The following is an 18,550-nucleotide window of genomic DNA, read 5'->3' as shown; positions in this document are numbered from 1 at the left end:
ATTCCGATGAAGAACCAAAGACTCACATAGAGACCCGCAGACACACACACAGAGATCTGTATATTCCTGTGAAGAAGCATAGACTCACATAGAGACCCACAGACACACACACAGATCTGTATATTCCTGTGAAGAACCAGACACTCATATAGAGACCCATAGACACACACACAAAGATCTGTATATTCTGATGAAGAACCAGACACTCACATAGAGATCCACAGACACACACAGAGATATGTATATTCTGACGAAGAACCATAGACTCACAGAGAGACCCATAGACACACACACAGATCTGTATATTCCTGTAAAGAACCAGACACTCATATAGAGACCCATAGACACACACACAGATCTGCATATTCTGATGAAGAACCAGACACTCACAGAGAGACCCACAGACACACACACAGATCTGTATATTCCGACGAAGAACCATAGACTCACATAGAGACCCACACACACACACACACAGATCTGCATATTCCGATGGAGAACCATAGACTCACATAGAGACCCATAGACACACACCCAGATCTGTATATTCCGCTGAAGATACAGACACTCACACAGAGACCCACGGACACACACAGAGATCTGTATATTCCGATGAAGAACCAGACACTCACATAGAGACCCACAGACACACACATAGATATGTATATTCCGATGAAGGACCATAGACTCACATAGAGACCCGCAGACACACACACAGATCTGTATATTCTGATGAAGAACCAGACACTCGCATAGAGACCTATAGACACACACAGATCTGTATATTCTGATGAAGAACCAGAAACTCACATAGAGACCCATAGACACACACACACAGATCTGTATATTCTGATGAAGAACCAGACACTCACATAGAGACCTATAGACACACACACAGATCTGTATATTCTGATGAAGAACCAGACACTCACATAGAGACCCATAGACACACACACAGATCTGTATATTCCTGTGAAGAACCAGACACTCACATAGAGACCCATAGACACACACAGATCTGTATATTCCGATGAAGAACCATAGACTCACATAGAGACCCACAGACACACACAGATCTGTATATTCCGATGAAGAACCAGACACTCACATAGAGACCCACAGACACACACAGCGATCTGTATATTCCGATGAAGTACCAGACACTCACACAGAGACCTATAGACACACACACAGATCTGTATATTCCGATGAAGAACAAGACACTCACATAGAGACCCACACACACACACACAAATCTGTATATTCCGCTGAAGAAACAGACACTCACATAAATACACACAGAGATCTGTATATTTTGATGAAGAACCAGACACTCGCATAGAGACCTATAGACACACACACACAGATCTGTATATTCCGATGAAGAACCAGACACTCGCATAGAGACCCACAGAGAAGGAGGCATCGTCGCCCCTCCACTCCTCCTGACGCACTCATCTGGCGCATTAACCACCTCGATTTAAAATCACCGCTCCTGCTCTCGACGTCAACACGAGCGGCCAGATGAAGACAAAGTCAAAGAAGAAGGAGTCCCCCAGGGAGTGGGATGGTGCGGAGTTGCGCGGCGCGCGTGTGTGACGGCTGCACCTGGAGTAGGTGTGGAGCTGCTGCAGTTCTTTCTGCAGCTTGTGGCAGCGTTTCAGGGCCGCGTCTCTCTCCCTTTGAGCAGTCGACAGCGCAATCTGACGAAGCAAAACAAGTACTCTTTTTATATATATATTTTTTTAAATATATATTTTTTTTGTTTAACAAACATCACTACTTAAAAAAAAAATTACAATTATTTTTTAGCTACATCTTGTTTTACTATATATTTTACATGAAATAAAAATAAATCACGACGTTTCGGGCGCAACACAAGCGTCCGTCATCAGGTGGGAAAGCATAGTCTGCTGCTGAGGCAGACTATGCCTCAGCAGAAGAAGTGGCCATGGGCTAGTGTTGCGCCCGAAACGTCGTGATTTATTTTTATTTTATTTTATACCCACGTGACTTTACCGAAAGAACCAAATAGTATGGGTTCCTGCAGTTACGAAAGCTTCAAATCAATATTTTTTTTAAACTATATTTAAAAAAATTGCTACGTACATTTTTGGTTTTGCTATATATATTTATACAACTGAGTTACGTAGCTTCTTTTTTTTCAGAAACGACCTGACGATCACAAATGATAGCTCAAAGAAGCGACTCATCATCTTCGTGGACATTTATAGCAGCCAAATACTCGAAACGCGTGATGCTGATTCTGAAACGTGGAGGGAAAAACCGGAGGACCCGGAGAAAATCTACGGGGAGAAAGACACGAAAACTCCAAATATACAGGTAGGCGTCAGGATCGGGATCGAACCAACGACTTCCTGTGTACCAGGCGAGGCAGTTAACATCTCGCCCTGAGAACCCCTCCCACCCGCAGCAGACAGTCGTTTGGCAACACCACCAAACATTATTGTCGTGAAGTTCAGCCACTGTCATTATCGCCGTGGTGTGGCGACGAGAAGGCGAGTAGATTTCGACTTAAAGCTTTCGTGACTGCAGGGATTTATCTTCTTGGTTCTTTCGGTAAAGTCACGTAGAAGGGAAGTAATAAAATAATAAAAATAAAACACAATAAAATAATTCTCACGACGTTTCGGCCACAACGCAAGCAACCTGAGGACGGCTGCTTGCGTTGTGGCCGACACGTCGTGAGCATTATTTTATTATGTTTTATTTTTATTATTTTATTACTTCCCTTCTACGTGACTGTACCGAAAGAACCAAGAAGATGAAGGGGAGTAGAGTCAAGGACGTCACGCGTGGGACAAGGAAAAAGGAACGCGACATGAGAATAGAGGAGAGAACGGATGGGGGTGATGAGGAATTGGATGGAGAGGGAGCTGTGTGTCTGTGGGCCTCTGCGTGAGTCTGTGGGTCTCTGTGTGAGTCTATGGGTCTCTCTTTGTGGGTTTCTCTGTGTGGGTCTATGGGTTTCTGTGTGGTTCTTTCTGTGAAGGTCTATGGGTCTCGGTCTGAGTTTATTGGTTTTTCTGTGAGTCTATGGGTCTCTCTGTGTGGATCTGTAGGTCTCTGTGCGGGTCTGTGGGTCTCTCTGTGTGGGTCTCTCTGTGTGGGTCTATGGGTCTCTGTGTGGGTATGTGGTTATTTCTGTGAAGGTCTTTGGATCTCTGTCTGAGTTTATTGGTTTATGTGCGAGTCCATGGGTTTCTCTGTGTGGATCTGTGGGTCTCTGTGCGGGTCTGTGGGCCTCTCTGTGTGGGTCTATGGGTCTCTGTGTGAGTTTATTGGTCTCTGTGTGGGTCTATGGGTCTCGCTGTGTGGGTCTTTTTGCGTGATTTTATGGGTCTCTGTGTGAGTCTGTGTGTCTCTCTGTGTGGGTCCACTGTTTTCTGCGTGGGTCACCCACTCACACGCGCGTGATGACACCCGGCCGGGTCTACGCTCCGCACCCTTCCCCCGATATTTGACGGCACGACGCGGCACTGTGAAGCACCTTGCATGATGGGCGGGGTAGAGAGGTGCCGAGTTCAGGAGGTGCGGGAGGAGGAGGAGGAGGGGGGGGGCGGTCGTGGGACGGGTTGTTTTGGGGGGGGTGGGGGGTGATGGTGCGTGCTTGTGCGAAGGGGGAATTATTCCGCTCGAATCAATCGGGCATTGATCGCGCGACGCGCGCGACGGGGACTGATCTGTCACCGGGCGACAATCCCCCGACTGTCAGCTCGTGAGGGATTAGAGATGAGGATGTGGCTTCCTCCTCCTCCTGGGATGCTATCGCTGTCACTGCTCTCTACTTTTACTCTCTCTCTCTCTCGTGCCTCTCTCGCCTCTCGTTCCATCCTCTCGATCGACTTCCTTTCTCTCTCTGCTCTTTTTGCTCTTCCCCGACCTCTCCCGCTGTCTCTATCACCTCTCTCTCTCTCTCTCTCTCTCCTCTTGACGTATAAACGCTTAGTCGGCTCAGAAACCTACTTGCTGTACTTCCTCGAGCCACCTCATTCGCTGAGCAGGTGGCCACCCCCAGAACACACGCGTCGCGCACTGCCGCTGCGACGATCGCTTCCGTGACGAGGCGCTGGGTGACACGCGAGGCCACGCGTCTCCATGCAAGTCTGACGGTCACAATGCAAGTCTGACGGTCCTCTGGGGAGTAGCGCGGTTCGTATGGGCCATGGGCGCAAGGCGCAGTCGCACCGCCTGCGCTCTCGACAGCCACGCCACGGCACGTAATATGTTGAACTTCTGTGGCACCGTACGTAGTCGACCGCGCTAAATCGGATCCGCAGTCCAATGCCCTCCTTGACCCAGAAACAGATTTCGCACCGCACGCTTATTTTCTCAGCCCCCGTCGGTGACACGGCGCTGGGATCACGGGAGGGGGAGGTGGGGCGGATTAACGCTCTCGCCCACTCGCCCTCTCTGCTATCCGCTAACCAAACCCCCCGTCACCCTACCCCCCATCGCAACCCCTAATCCCCGCAGGCCCACCCACACACTCAAAGCCCTTGCCGCACTCGGGAGGGCGACAGGAGGAGCAGGAGGAGGAGGGCGGAGGTGGCGGCGGGTACGCGAACACGAGGGCCCAGCGAGCGAGCGAGGGGTCTCATTGTCGCGAGGTGTAAATGAGCGGAATTAATGATTCGGTGCCACCGCCTCCGCCGCCGCGCCATGCGGACACAACAATTTGTGGGGGTTTTTTGGTAACAAGGCGGCCACGGAGGAGCCCTCGACGGTGAAGTGGCAGCACGGAGTGGCGACCACGTGCGTCGCCTCCACTCGGATGGCACTCGGTGGCGAGAGGGGGTCACTGATTGCCGGGGTCGTCAGTGGCGTGGCACCCTCATGGAGAGCACCGCAAGTGGACCACGCGGTTGCGCCGCTGCTCTGCGGCTCTCTCCGAGTCGACGGCACGGCGTCCGACGTTTCGCTCCCGCGGGCCCCTTTTGCTTGGCTTGCTCAGGCATACAAAATTTCGCGCGGTGTCCGTGCACAAAATAATAATGGCAAAAAAAACAAACACCACTGCAACAATTTCGATTTAAAGCTTTCGTGACTGCAGGGATTCATCTTCTTGGTTCTTTCGGTAAAGTCACGTAGAAGGGAAATAATAAAATAATAAAAATAAAACATAATAAAACACACTATGGGGACCTCATTTGCCAGTAAAAATATGATAATTGGTTCTTTACCCTTCTATCTGGCAACAAAACTGACACTTTTTTGCAAGGAGTCATGTTTGCATAGACTCCTTGCAAAAAGGTGTCAGTTTTGTTGCCAGATAGAAGGGTAAAGAACCAATTATCATAATAAAACACTATTCTCACGACGTTTCGGCCACAACGCAAGGACGGCTGCTTGCGTTGTGGCCGAAACGTCGTGAGAATTGTATATTATTACGTTTTATTGTTATTATTTTATTATTTCCCTTCTACGTGACTTTACCGAACCAAGAAGACCACGGCAACAGTTGGCTCATAAAGAAGCTCGCGGAGCGAAACGTAGGACATCGGGAGAAGCGCGTGGCGGTAGCGTGTCGCTCAGGATGGCATCGCGTTGCGCGCATGAGTCAGGTCGCAGAAAGGTTCTCCGTTGTCCACGCCTCTTCTACGATGATGTGTACACACCACCACACCAGCGGTCCTCCCGTATGGGAGAGATCTCCAACGCGGCCTGAAGCTCTCCTCTCGCGTGCCCGAGGGGCTTCCCACGACCGCCCCTTCTAGTTCAGTCCGTCAGACGTTGCAACTTTCATCAGCCAGCCAGCCTGCCTGAATCACCAAACTCACGCGTAAACGCCATTTCAATCGCCTTTTGGCGTCATCTGGTCCAACACCATGTGAGACTAGGCTCTAAAGAAAGCTGTCTCGGTTGTGGACCAATCAATTTCAAGGACAGTGCATACATGACCAGAGTTATGTTTTTTGTTTGCATTCCGACTGCAGGTATTGTGGTCAATGCAAACATGACTCCTTGTAAAAAGGTGTCAGTTTTGTTGCCAGATAAAAAGGTAAACAATTATCATATTTTGCTACTGGCAAAGGAGGTTCCAATGGCATTTCAATCCCCTATCTTATCCCATCCGATGCTTTTGCTGGTGGAGCCAGACCATTATGTTGTCCTTTCCCCGCACCTACGATTTGTTATCCTTACGCCCGCGCACCTCAGGTTGGCTATGTACGGCGCGAAAGAAGTTCAACATACTGCACACTCACAAGCGGCTGCTGCGACTGAACGGTCACGATCGTTTCTGGAAGAGCGATCGGCCGACGTGTGACGAGCGAGTTTTATCATTAATGACGGATCGTCTTCGACGCCGTTGATCGTTCGCGCAAGGGTCACCTTCACAGGTGGTCCCGAGCTCATGGTGGACATTCCACATTACCCCCGGGGCCAGGTACTGATTATCACTGGTCAACAAATTTTTTTTTTTTTTTCTGGCCTGGACTTTTGCAGCTGTTTTAGACTAATTTCAGGGTGCTGATTCCAAATCTGATCTCAAATTTGCTTTATCACATCTCATTTTTATGCTATCGGCATACCCCATTTGCATTGATTTTACCCGAAATTAACTCTGTCACTTATGATTGCAAGTTGTTGCGAGTCAGTGACTGCTTTAGTGTTAAAATATCGTGCTGTATTTTTAGGATAGTGTTTTTATAATATAATTTTATGTAGATATCCACATTTATTTAATATTTTTCTTCTGCAGTTTTTATTGAAAATGCCATATTTGATATCTTAAAAACCTAATGTGATAGAAAAAAACTGATGCCAGATTTGGAATCGGCACCCCAAAATTACCTTAAAACCGTTGGATTACCTTATGCCAGAAAAAGTGTGTTGACCAGTATTATCACTGACACTGGTTGTTGTCAAAAGCGGATTTCGATTTGTATACAAATGTATTCTTACTGATAATAGGGGTTTCCCCTTATGTCTGGCAACAAAACAAGTGTTAATATGTTAAAAGACCAAACAAGGAATCGTGTCTGCATTAACCACAATGCTTGTGGTCAGAATGCAAACGAAAAACACTGATAATATATGTGGCATTATATTGGAAACTGATTGGTCCACACCAGAGACAGCTTTCTTTTGAGCCTCGTCTCAAACGCTGCTAGACCAGAGGACGCCTCTTCTTCCTTTTCTTCTGCAAATGAGACGACGAGAGCGACATCGCGACTCTTTGATTCGAGGGCCTCACGGCGATGACCAGTGCAATGGTCCGTGGCACTTTAATCATTTTATCGTTTACTGTTAATTTTGAATCACAGTTCCTATGATTATTGTTGCATTGGTTTTTTTAGCTTTATTTTGGTGATTTCGAAAACGTTTTGGTTTAGCCATATTTGTTTGTTGTAGTACAGAGTTAGACTGATAACTTTAATCTAAATTGTCTTGTGGTTGTTATTGTTTGACTTGCATCCAACTGGGATTTTTGCACGCAGCGTTGATATACGGCAAGGCCGTAGCCATGCAGTCAACATATGGGGGGACCAAATCTTCCAGGGGGTCTGGGGGTCCCCCCCCCCCCCCAGAAAAAAAAATCTAAATTAGAAAACAAATATTTTGCCATTTCCTGCCTAAAATACAAATAAATGCACTACCACATAGGATGGACTTTTAATTTATGTTTTACAATAATGTCTAATAGTGTATTGTTTTACATTGCTCTGTTTTTTTTCTTTTTGACCTTTTCTTGTTTCACTGTATGGAATGGCAGAGATTCGGGATTAATAAAGTACAACCATAACCACAACCATATAAACAGAAATCTATTTTATAGCAACATATTGGGGGAGGACATTTTGAGCATATTTGAATATTGGGGGGGGGGATGTCCCCCCCCCCCAATCGATATTATCATGACGCCCTTGATATACGGTGCTTTTTCTGGAAGACTTTGCTGTTTTTTCCTGGATTTTTCTGATGCGCCTAGTCACTTTAGGATGTTCCTTGTTCATGTTTTTTGTTTTGTTGCGGTTGCACCCGATTCAAGAGCCACAGGGCTATACCTAATACATGAAAGTGAACTGCACTTTTGTTGTCCAGAAATCACCTTCTGCGCGCGTGGAACGCTCGTTGTGCTTCTGCGTTGCCTTATCTCGTGCGTTTGGTTTGCTTGGCCAATGGCTTCTGAGTTTTAGTTTTTTGAGCGTAACGCACCCACGCAAAACGTTGCCCTAACATTGGGCCAATCGTTGGTCCGACGGTCCCAACCACATGCCGACGTCGGGACAACGTCGGGGCAACGTTGGCAACGTCGGGACAACGGCGGCATGTTTACCGGGTATAGAGCAGCAAATCCGCATTGTGTAGCGATTGCGATGAGTTTGAGCGGCGCTTTGAGCTCCGGTTAGGGTGGGGAGTTCGAGACAGAGAAGGAGGAGGTGGAGGAGGAAGGGGGGGGGTGGAGGCCGACATTGCAATTCATCCCACGTAGGACGTGGGGAGGGGGTGAAAGATCAGCCGCCCATCGAGATTCCGCGTCTCGACTCACTTCGTTAATTTTCATCGCCCGCCCCGTGTTTACACAGTGCCAAATTCCGTTGCCTAGGCAATCGGAGGTCTTACAATCGGGTGCCCGGAACAGAGGCTAAGCTGTCTATAAGCAAGGAGGAATCGCATCAGCGCAAGCTTTCTCCCGTCCGCGCCACCACCGCTATTTTTTGTTTCCCTATTATCCATTTATCCACCTCCTCCTCCTCCTCCTCCCCGCTTTTGATTGAGGGGCTGTGCGCGCGCGAGGATGCCGAACATATTCAAGGCGGTGAAAGTGATCGCGCTTTGGGCCCTGATGCTGGGCCCATCGCTCCCCCATCCGATTGTCCCCATCGCGACCGTGATTATCGCAGAATTTGGTTTAATTGTTGTTGTTGTCTTAATTCTTGTCCTCGCCAAGTTAGCGGTTTGTTGTTGTTTGCTGCTGCTGTTGTTGTTGTTGTCGCAAATCAAACATGGTGTGCCTGTCCCATCGAGAGCCGCGCACGTTGGCAAGTTTGGTTTTAGTTCAAGAGCGGCGACATTTGCAGTGGTAACGTGCGCGCCTTACAGCAAGGAGCGCCTGAGTTCGATTCCCAACTCGGGCACATCTCTATGTGGAGTTGGACTCCCCCCCCCACCCTGTTCCGCATGGGTTTTCCTCCGGGTTCTCCGGTTTCTTCCCATGGATAAAGGAAACCCGCCACACAATGTCACCCGCACTAGCCAAAACAACAAACCCGTTTCCTTATAACTGCTAGTTGCGCTTAGATTGTTGTCCTTCTCCCGCACCTCCGATTAACCACGGCTGGCTACGTACGGTGCGAAAAAAGTTCAACATAGGGTACGTACATACATACAATATTTACATGACCCCTGGACCAGCTGGCCACATTCACAATATTCTTAGGTTTTTTCCGGTAAAAATTTAAAATTAATAAAAGTAAAATAAAAATAAAAATCACGACGTTTCGGAGGCAACGCAAGCTTCCGTCTTCAGGTGGAACCATCACGGCACGATAGCTGTATCAAGTTGATACAGCTATCGCGCTGTGTTGATACAGCTATCGTGCTGTGACGGTTCCACCTGAAGACGGAAGCTTGTATTGCCTCCGAAACGTCGTGATTTTTATTTTATTTTTACTTTACTTTTATGAATAAAAATTTTTTACCTACGTGACTTTACCGAAAAAACCTAAGAAATATGAATCATTGCAGTCACGAAAGCTTCAAATTTCACATTCACAACCTCACTCTAACGTGCGCGTCTGCGAGCATGTACGCGGCTGATGGGCCACAATCACCAAAGGCAATGCAAGATCTCAACAGACATCGGCGAAGCTGAGCAGCGGGTTGGATGGGCGGCTGCTGTGCACGCGTGCCAGGTTGCCGCGGGCACCGCTAGGGTCGTGGGTGTCGCAGAGGGAAGCGTGGGCAGCAAAGTGCTGCACTGCGATGGGCCCAAGTCGGTGTGCTGTGTTTTCGCAGGGCTGCGTCGGCCAGCGTGGAGAGTTCAACACGTAAGGGCGTTCGCAACCAATATTATCCATGATGAAGATTGGGATTTTTTTTCCTTCCTGACCCCCCCCCACCCACCCACTCTAATTAAGACCGAAACAGGAAGTGCTATTTCACAATTCTGCCAAATCGCCTGATGAAGCTGGCTGTAACCACCAGCTAAACGCGAGAGTGCTCAAATTGTTAATGTTGTGGGTTTACTCTCCAATACACCGGTGTGCTGAAGTAGCAAATAACTTTCGATTTAAAGCTTTCGTGACTGCAGGGATTCATCTTCTTGGTTCTTTTGGTAAAGTCACGTAGAAGGGAATAATAAAATAATAAAAATAAAACATAATAAAATGCAATTCTCACGACGTTTCGGCCACAACGCAAGCAGCCGTCCTCAGGTGAAGATCAGGTCTGTCGGAAAGACAGCGTCTGTTGCGTTTCGTTTGCGTGACAACCCTTACTTAATTGGCCGTGTCGGGTGGCGCCGGGTTTTAACGACGCATTTATATTCACGCAGCGGAAAGCTATCGGTCGATACAGCTGGTGAATATGATGATGATGATGGATCGTCACGTGCTCGCGTGACCACCTCTACCACTGCCCAGAGGTCGCAAACAAGTTTTGATTCATCTTCTTGGTTCTTTCGGTAAAGTCACGTAGAAGGGAAATAATAAAATAATAAAAGAACAAAGAAGATGAATCCCTGCAGTCACGTAAGCTTTAAATCGAGTTTTGATTCCTTACCGGTACCCGTACCCGACCACATCAGGGTCGCAAATGGGTACCCGTACCCTTACCCGGCCGGGTACGGGTACCCGTTCCCTACCCGTACCCGTACCCTACCCGAAATGAGTGATAAACGGTGACTCACCAGTGACTCACGGCCTACCCGTACCCGGCCGCACCAGGGTCGCAAACGGCTACCCGTACCCGGCCGGGTACGGGTAGCCGGGTATCGGGTAGGGTACGGGTATCGGGTACCCGGTTGCGACCTCTGCCACTGCCGCCACCGCTTGCCCGCTCCCCGCCACTCGCCTTGAGCTCCTGCTCGGGGTCGTTCGTCTGTCCCGAGGAGGCGCGGGCGCTCAGCTCCCCCTTCGCGTGGCTCAGCTCCTGGTCGAGCGTTTTGCACTGCGGGAGAAACGCGAGACGCGACGCGTGTGAACGAGGCACGTGGGAATGTGCATTTTAATAATAATAATGATACTTTATGTATGCTGACTAATTGCCACGTAAAAAAAACTTGATTTTAAGCTTTCGTGACTGTAGGAATTACTATTTTGTTATTTGGGTAAAGTCACGTGTAAAGAAAATAAATAATAGAAAACGACGTTTCGATTGCAACGCACGCAACCGTCATCAGGTATAACTAAATTTGAGAGAGAGAGAGAGAAAACACAGACACAGAGACACAGAGAGAGAGAGAGACACACACAGACAGACACACAAGCAAAGAGTGACAACACAGAGACACACAGAGAGAGACACAGACAAAGATACACAAGCGGAGAGAGACAACACAGAGACACACAGAGACACACAGACAGACACACAAGCAAAGAGAGACAACACAGAGACACACAGAGAGAGACACACAGACAGACACACAAGCAAAGAGAGACAACACAGAGACACACAGAGAGAGACACACAGACAAAGATACACAAGCAGAAAGAGACAGCGCAGATGCACACAGAGAGAGACACACAGGCGGAGAGAGACAACACAGACACACAGAGAATGTCTATGGTGTGTGTCTCTCTCTGGCGCATTTAGTTTGTAGATCCCATCGTGCCACCGCGTACGGGAAGCCAGGAAACAAACAGAACCTGGGGGGCATATACGGCCAGAGCTGGGGGGGTAAAGGGCATGTCAAAGATGTGAGTTTTCAAGACAGACTTAAATAGATAGATATATATTAACGATTCCGATTGTCTTAGCGGCAAAGTGTTCCAAAACTTGGGCGCTACACTTGCAAATAGCGCCATCGCCCCAGGCAACGATCCTTGACCTGACAGGACTAAGTAGAAGGCGATACAAATATCTCAGGGACCTCGTTGGAGAGTCAACGCGGATTCGGTTCCTGCCAACATTGTGGGGCTAACCCAGCGAGCGCTCGAACTCGGCAGGGAATTTTCACCAACATTCACACCGCCTCCCCCCGGCTCCCCTATGTGGGATGTGTGCGAGACCCGTGCGACAAACGGTGGACAGCGAGCATGTTTGTCTGGACACCGTTGCGTGTGTTCAGCCAGGCGCACACCTGAGCAAGCGGTGGCGCGGTGACACATTTCGGCGTTCAAGCGTCGAACCCGCTCAGTGGCTTTTGCGGCGATGAACTTTTTTCGTGCGCCGCGTAACAACAACAACAGCAGCAGCAGCATCATTTCGCGACCTGTTGGGCTTTGGCCGTCACGACCCTTTGCCGCGCCGCTGCTCGCTCGAGATGCGTTCGAAGCGCTCGGCAGGGCGACGAAATGAGCCGCGCGCTGTTTCTAGAGGAGCGACTCGATCAACACACGGGTCCCTTCGCGGCCAATCGACCGTTCGGCGTCCTTAGCGTCGCGGCGCTGACCCGGGCGATGGCGTCGTCTCGCTCGGCCACAACGGCGCGCATCTCCTCCGCCGTGATGCGGTCGCGTCGCGCCTGCCCCTTGCGGATGCGGCTCACCAGGGCCGCTCCGTAGCGCTCGATGTCGCGGCCGGAGTTCGCCTCGCGGACGCCCTCCAGCAATTCTTCCACGGCCTGCGCGCGCGCGCGTGCGTGCACACGTGCGTAGGTGTGTGCGTGCGTGCACACGTGCGTGAGTGTGCACGTGCGTGTGTGCGTGCACACGTGCGTGGATGTGCACGCTCGGTGGCTTCAATTTAACAGCAAACCGATTCATCTTCTTGGTTCTTTCGGTGAAGTCACGTAGAATGGAAAAAAAAGTAAAAAAAATAAAACATGATAAATAAGAATACATAATAAATAAGAATTATTTTGTTATGTTTTATTTTTATTATTTTATTATTTCCATTCTACGTGACTTTACCGAAAGAACCAAGTCACGAAAGCTTTAAATCGAAAAAAAGCAAACCGATTGATGCGTGTGTGCGTGGGTGCACAAGTGCGTGAGTGTGCGTGTGTGCGTGTGCACACGTGCGTGCGTGTGCGTGTGTACACGTCCGGCCTTCATAGGTGCTCGCTAACAGCACTTGCCCCTACAGTCTGTCAAGACTATACGGGGGATCTTTTTGTGTACACGTGCGAATGTGCGTGCGTGCGCTTGGGGAGGTCAAGGAGCAGCCCTGCCAACTGTTTCGCTCGCGCCACTGCAAGGCGGAGAGGCCCTTGACTTGAGCAGACGCTCCTGAAAAATAATTGTTTTTGGCCTACTCTTCCACGCTGGCCGGACATCTCGAAAGCGGTGTGCGGACACTTAACCGATTAACTGTGGTGTGCCCGTTTCGCGGACAGAGTGGACACGGCAAATGTACAACTTTGTACTGTTCGCCCTCGCGCGCTGTTCTCCGGCCTGACACTGGTGACGAGAAAAGGGTAAACAGAAGACCTCTGGTGGAGGGGGGGGTCAATCAGTTTTAAAGACAATGAATATATTATAATCAGAGCACGTTAATTTGCATTGTTTTGCCACAAGTACGGGTTGGGCAATGCAGACTTGGTGCCTTGCAAAAGGTTTCTATTTTGGTGTTTAGACTTCTTAACACCTGTTTAATTGCCGGAAAGGGTAAAACCTATTCTTTGTTTTCATCAATCTAAAACACCTTTTCCATCGCACGTGTGTTGCACGTTCAAATAAACAAAAATGAGAAGCTGCCACGGCGGTTGAAAACGGTTAGCAGCGCACTGGGAACTTGCAACCCAGAGGTCGCCGATTCGTGTGTGTATGTGTGTATGTGTCTGTGTATGTGTGTATGTGTCTGTGTGTGTGTATGTCCGGCAAAACAACCTCCTACCTCCTCGCGGTGCCGGACGGGCAACACTGTCGTGGGCAGTGCTGTGGGGGGAGGGCCAATGCCCATTGGCCTCTCCCCTCATGGCGTCTGTGACCACCACAGTGGCTAAACGGGGGCTCTGGACGGGTGTGAGGGGCTGGTAACCCCTCCACCTTCAATTCATTACCACTAAACCACGAATTAAACATAAACCTGTAACAAATAAGCTTGTGCCGGAGGCCCCGGGGGGTCAGGCTTATATGACGTCTCCTGGCCAAACCCCATTTGGCGGAGCCAGGAGATTGAATTTTCACCCTCGGGGCTCCTCCAGAAACAACAAAAAACCATTGCGGATGGCCACGTGGAATGTTCGAACGCTCACTGCGGAGGAGAGGCTGCCACTCCTCTGTCGGGAGCTGGACCGGTACCGCCTGGATCTCTGTGGCATTCAGGAGGTCCGGTGGACCGGTTCTGGCTCCTGCCACCATGAGGGGTGGACAGTCCTCTACTCGGGGCAGGAGACTGCCAAACAACAGGGTGTGGCTCTTCTTCTGAACAAAAGAATGAAGGGGGCGTGGGAGCGTGGCGGTGAGGTGTGGGAAGCTGTAAGCCCCAGGATACTTTGGGCTCGCCTTCCCATCAACCAGAGGCGAGGAGTGGTGGTCGTGGTTACTTATGCCCCCACCGAAGACGAACATCCGTGGAGGGATGCAAGCAAAGCCGATGAGTCAGACGCTTTCTATGACCTCCTGTCACAGGTGCTGGCTAAAGTGGCCACTCGGGACAGAGTCATCTTGTTGGGTGACTTCAATGCCCGAGTTGGTCATGATGCTGACACCTGGTCTGGAGTGATTGGAAGGCATGGGCCAGATCAGCTCAATAATAATGGTAGGAGGCTGCTAGATTTTTGTGCAGCCCATGGGCTTGTAATTACCAACACGCTCTTCCGGCATCGGCGCATCCACACAACATCATGGATACATGCCGGGTCCAAGCAAGAACATCTGCTGGACTACATAGTGACGGACCAGCGGATGCGAACCCATGTCCTTGACACCAGGACCTACCGTGGAGCTGATCTGTCCTCTGTCCATCGACTAGTCATCTGTAAGATGCGCCTGCCTTTCTTCCACTCCGGTGGTGGGTGTACACCCAGGATCCCATTCCAACCAAAAGTGGCCTGGTCTCAGTTAGCTGATGAAAGTTGCAAGCGAGAATTTCATCATCGCTTGCAGCTGGGGTTGGCATCGTCCCCCACTCCACCTGATGTCGAGGGTAAATGGGCGAGGTTTAGGACTGTGACTCATGCAGCTGCAATGGCTGCTTTGGGTACGCGGTCCAGACCTCCCCAGAAACCCTGGCTGACAGAGGAGGTGTTCAGGTTAATTGAGAAAAAGCGACAGGCCCACTCTCATCGCCTACAGCATCCCACGTCAGAGAATGAGGAGGTTTACCGCAGCCTTCGCTCGGAAGTTCGGAGAGCCGTAAGGCGTTGTAAGGATGGGTGGTGGTCGCGGGTTGCTGAGGAGATGGAGTCTGCCTCAGTGGCCCGTGATCACAAATCACTATTTAACTCCATCAAAAAAGTAACCTGCAGCGCCACACCTATTACCATCATTAGAGGAAAAAAACGGTGATCCAATCTCCGACCCCCAGGAACAGGTTTGCAGATTTGCTGAGCATTTCTGTGAGGTCCTGGGGGAGGGAAATTCTCTCAGCCAGGAAAACATCATGGCACAAAGTGGGGATAACCCTGCTGAGGCTGCGGTGCCTCAAATATTGGAAGAGGTCACCCCCTGTGAGTGGCTGGCTGAGGTTCCAGCTGTTGAGGAAGTACTGAGGGCGATCCGGAGTCTGAGACCAGGGAAGGCACCGGGCAGAGATGATCTCCCAAGCGAAATGCTGAGGGAGGGTGGCGTTTGTGCACAGACTGCCCTATATGACATCATAACAACAGTCTGGACCACTGGACGGGTTCCGCAGGACTGGAAGGATGCCCTGGTGGTCCCCCTCTTTAAGAAGGGGGACCGCACAGACTGTAACAACTACAGGGGCATCTCACTCCTCAGTGTGCCGGGTAAGGTCCTGGCAAGGATTATTCAACATCGCCTTGCTAGGCACGCTGAGGAGGGGCTTGCGGAGCCCCAATGCGGTTTCAGGAAAGGGCGGTCCTGCACAGATGCCATATTTTCTGTCCGTCTGCTACAGCAGAGGTGTAGGGAATTCCAAAAAGACCTACATCTCTGCTTTATTGACCTGGTCAAGGCCTATGATACCATCAGTAGGACTGGACTCTGGGTTGTTCTTCGTGCTTTCGGAGTCCCTGACCCTCTGCTCACGATCATTAAGGACCTTCATGATGGTGAGCGGGCCCGGGTAAAACTACGTGGCCGGGAGTCGGAGCCTTTCCCTGTACACCTTGGGGTGCGACAGGGATGTCCTCTGGCTCCCACATTATTTAACATCTATTTTGACCGCGTAGTTCGTGAAGCCTTCAATAGCTGTACCGGGGGAATTTCCGTTTGGTACAGATATAATGGGAGGCTGATCGACGCCCGGGTGCGATCAAGGGATGGCTCCCTATTGGTCAACCACGTTATGTATGCCGATGATTTGGTAATAGCTGCTCATTCAGAAGAGGAGTTGGAGGCGCTGCTGCTGAGACTGGAGCGTGCCACTAAGAGGTGGGGCCTTACCATCAGCCCCACCAAAACCAAGCACCTGCCTGGGTATTTTGTACCATCGGACACTCCACCCCCACAACTCCCAATTGGTGATGGGGCAGTTGTGGAGAGAGTGGAGAGTTTCCCATACCTGGGCAGTGTGCTTATGACCGGCTCCAGTCTATCAGCAGAGGTCTCACTCCGAATCAGTCGAGCGGCAATATCTTTTCATCGGTTGCGTAACGCTGTGTGGAAGCTACCTGGTCTGTCGCTCCGCACGAAGCTTCAGGTCTTCTCGGCCACGGTCATTCCCTCCCTTCTCTACGCTTGCGAGACGTGGACCCCCCTGGTGGAGCATCTTCGCCGGTTGGAAACATTTAGGCTGGCCTGCCTACGATCCATCCTGGGTTTAACCAGGCTGGATTGTGTGAGGAGCTCACAAATCCTTGAAAGATCTGGGCAAAGTCCCATCAGTGAGCTCCTCCGGCAGGCAAGGCTGCGTTGGCTGGGTCATGTAGCCCGCATGCCCAGCCACCGCATGCCTAAACAGCTTTTGTTCGGCCGGATCGAGGGGGCTAGACGGGCGCGGCACGGGCTGGAGAAGAGATGGAGTGATGTGGTACAGGAGGACGTGGAGCTGAGTGGACTTGCCGATGACTGGTACCAGCGGTGTCAAGATCGGCCTCAGTGGAGGAGGCTCGTGAAGGACGCTACTGGGCAGTTGGAGGCAGTCGCCCTCCAACAACAACGGAGGGCGGAGGAGCGACGCTCACAACAACGAGCGGAGCGCCGGGTGGCTAAAGCACAGCAAGTTGGCACAGTAGGGGGCACAGGTGGTGCATCAGCCAGTCATCTCGGTCATCTCGGTCAGTCGACCAGTGGCACCTGGGTCTGCCCCGTGACCTCCTGCCAGCGGGCTTTCGACACTTCACGTGGCCTCAAGGTGCACTTGGCTTGGCACAAGCATCGTGGTGACGTCACCGCCACTTAGTGGCGAATGGCGGTTGTTGTTGTTGTTGTATGTATGTGTGTATGTGTGTATGTATGTGTGTATGTATGTGTATGTATGTATGTGTATGTATGTCATATCGGTCAGTCGACCCGTGGCACCTGCTGGGTCTGCCCCGTGACCTCCTGCCAGCGGGCTTTCGACACTTCACGTGGCCTCAAGGTGCACTTGGCCTGGCACAAGCGTCGTGGTGACGTCACCGCCACTTAGTGGCGAATGGCGGTTGTTGTTGTATGTATGTGTATGTATGTGTGTATGTATATGTATGTATGTGTGTATGTAGGTGTATGTGTATGTGTGTATGTATGTGTGTGTATGTGTGTGTATGTGTATGTGTGTATGTATGTGTATGTGTGTATGTATGTGTATGTGTGTATGTATGTGTATGTGTGTATGTATGTGTGTATGTATGTGTGTATGTATGTACGTGTGTGTGTATGTATGCATGTGTGTACGTGTGTGTATGTATGCACGTGTGTGTGCATGTGTGTGTGTATGTATGCGTGTATGTATGTATGTGTGTTGAATTTTTCCCCCACTACCGTGCCTAGCCACCCGTGCTTAATTGGAGGTGGGGGCAGGACAACAAACTAAACACAAAACGCCGTTCCATAAAATTGAGGTTCGATTCCATTTCCGAAACGATGTGGGTGGGGGTCAAGTTTCTTAAATCCTTGTCCCTCTGTCCACCTGGCAGCGTGAATGGGTTAACCATACTGCAGTTCCTCCATTGGCAGGTTCACGTGTGTGTGGGGATTTCTATTCTGTCCGTGTGCACGATGCCAATGTCGAGGTCTGCTACTGCCAGCCACGACGAGAGGGCTTCAGTAGATTAACACGTAGCAGGCTTTCGCGACCAATGTTATTCATAATCAACGTTTTTGGGTTAAGATCGCGTTAATGAGTTAATGATGACGTCACCCTGCTGCTGCTC

The 18,550-nt window shown here is 50.2% G+C and overlaps 1 protein-coding gene across 1 annotated transcript in view; it reads right to left on the bottom strand.

Annotated features, from left to right (window-relative positions):
- Positions 1-18,550, bottom strand: part of LOC133356331 (mirror-image polydactyly gene 1 protein-like) — a 36,954-nt gene that overhangs the window by 6,220 nt on the left and 12,184 nt on the right. The window contains exons 6-8 of the mRNA XM_061573800.1: positions 12,581-12,751; positions 11,041-11,136; positions 1,609-1,703 (exon numbers count right to left, since the gene is read on the bottom strand). Coding sequence (XP_061429784.1) covers positions 1,609-1,703; positions 11,041-11,136; positions 12,581-12,751 — 362 coding nt within the window. The remainder of the gene's footprint in view (positions 1-1,608; positions 1,704-11,040; positions 11,137-12,580; positions 12,752-18,550) is intronic.

This window comes from Lethenteron reissneri, chromosome 53 (assembly GCF_015708825.2).
Source record: "Lethenteron reissneri isolate LAM-NWPU_2019-01 chromosome 53, ASM1570882v1, whole genome shotgun sequence".
NCBI lineage: Eukaryota > Metazoa > Chordata > Hyperoartia > Petromyzontiformes > Petromyzontidae > Lethenteron > Lethenteron reissneri.
Note: the sequence above shows the minus strand (reverse complement) of the source record. Positions and strands in the feature narration are given on the sequence as shown.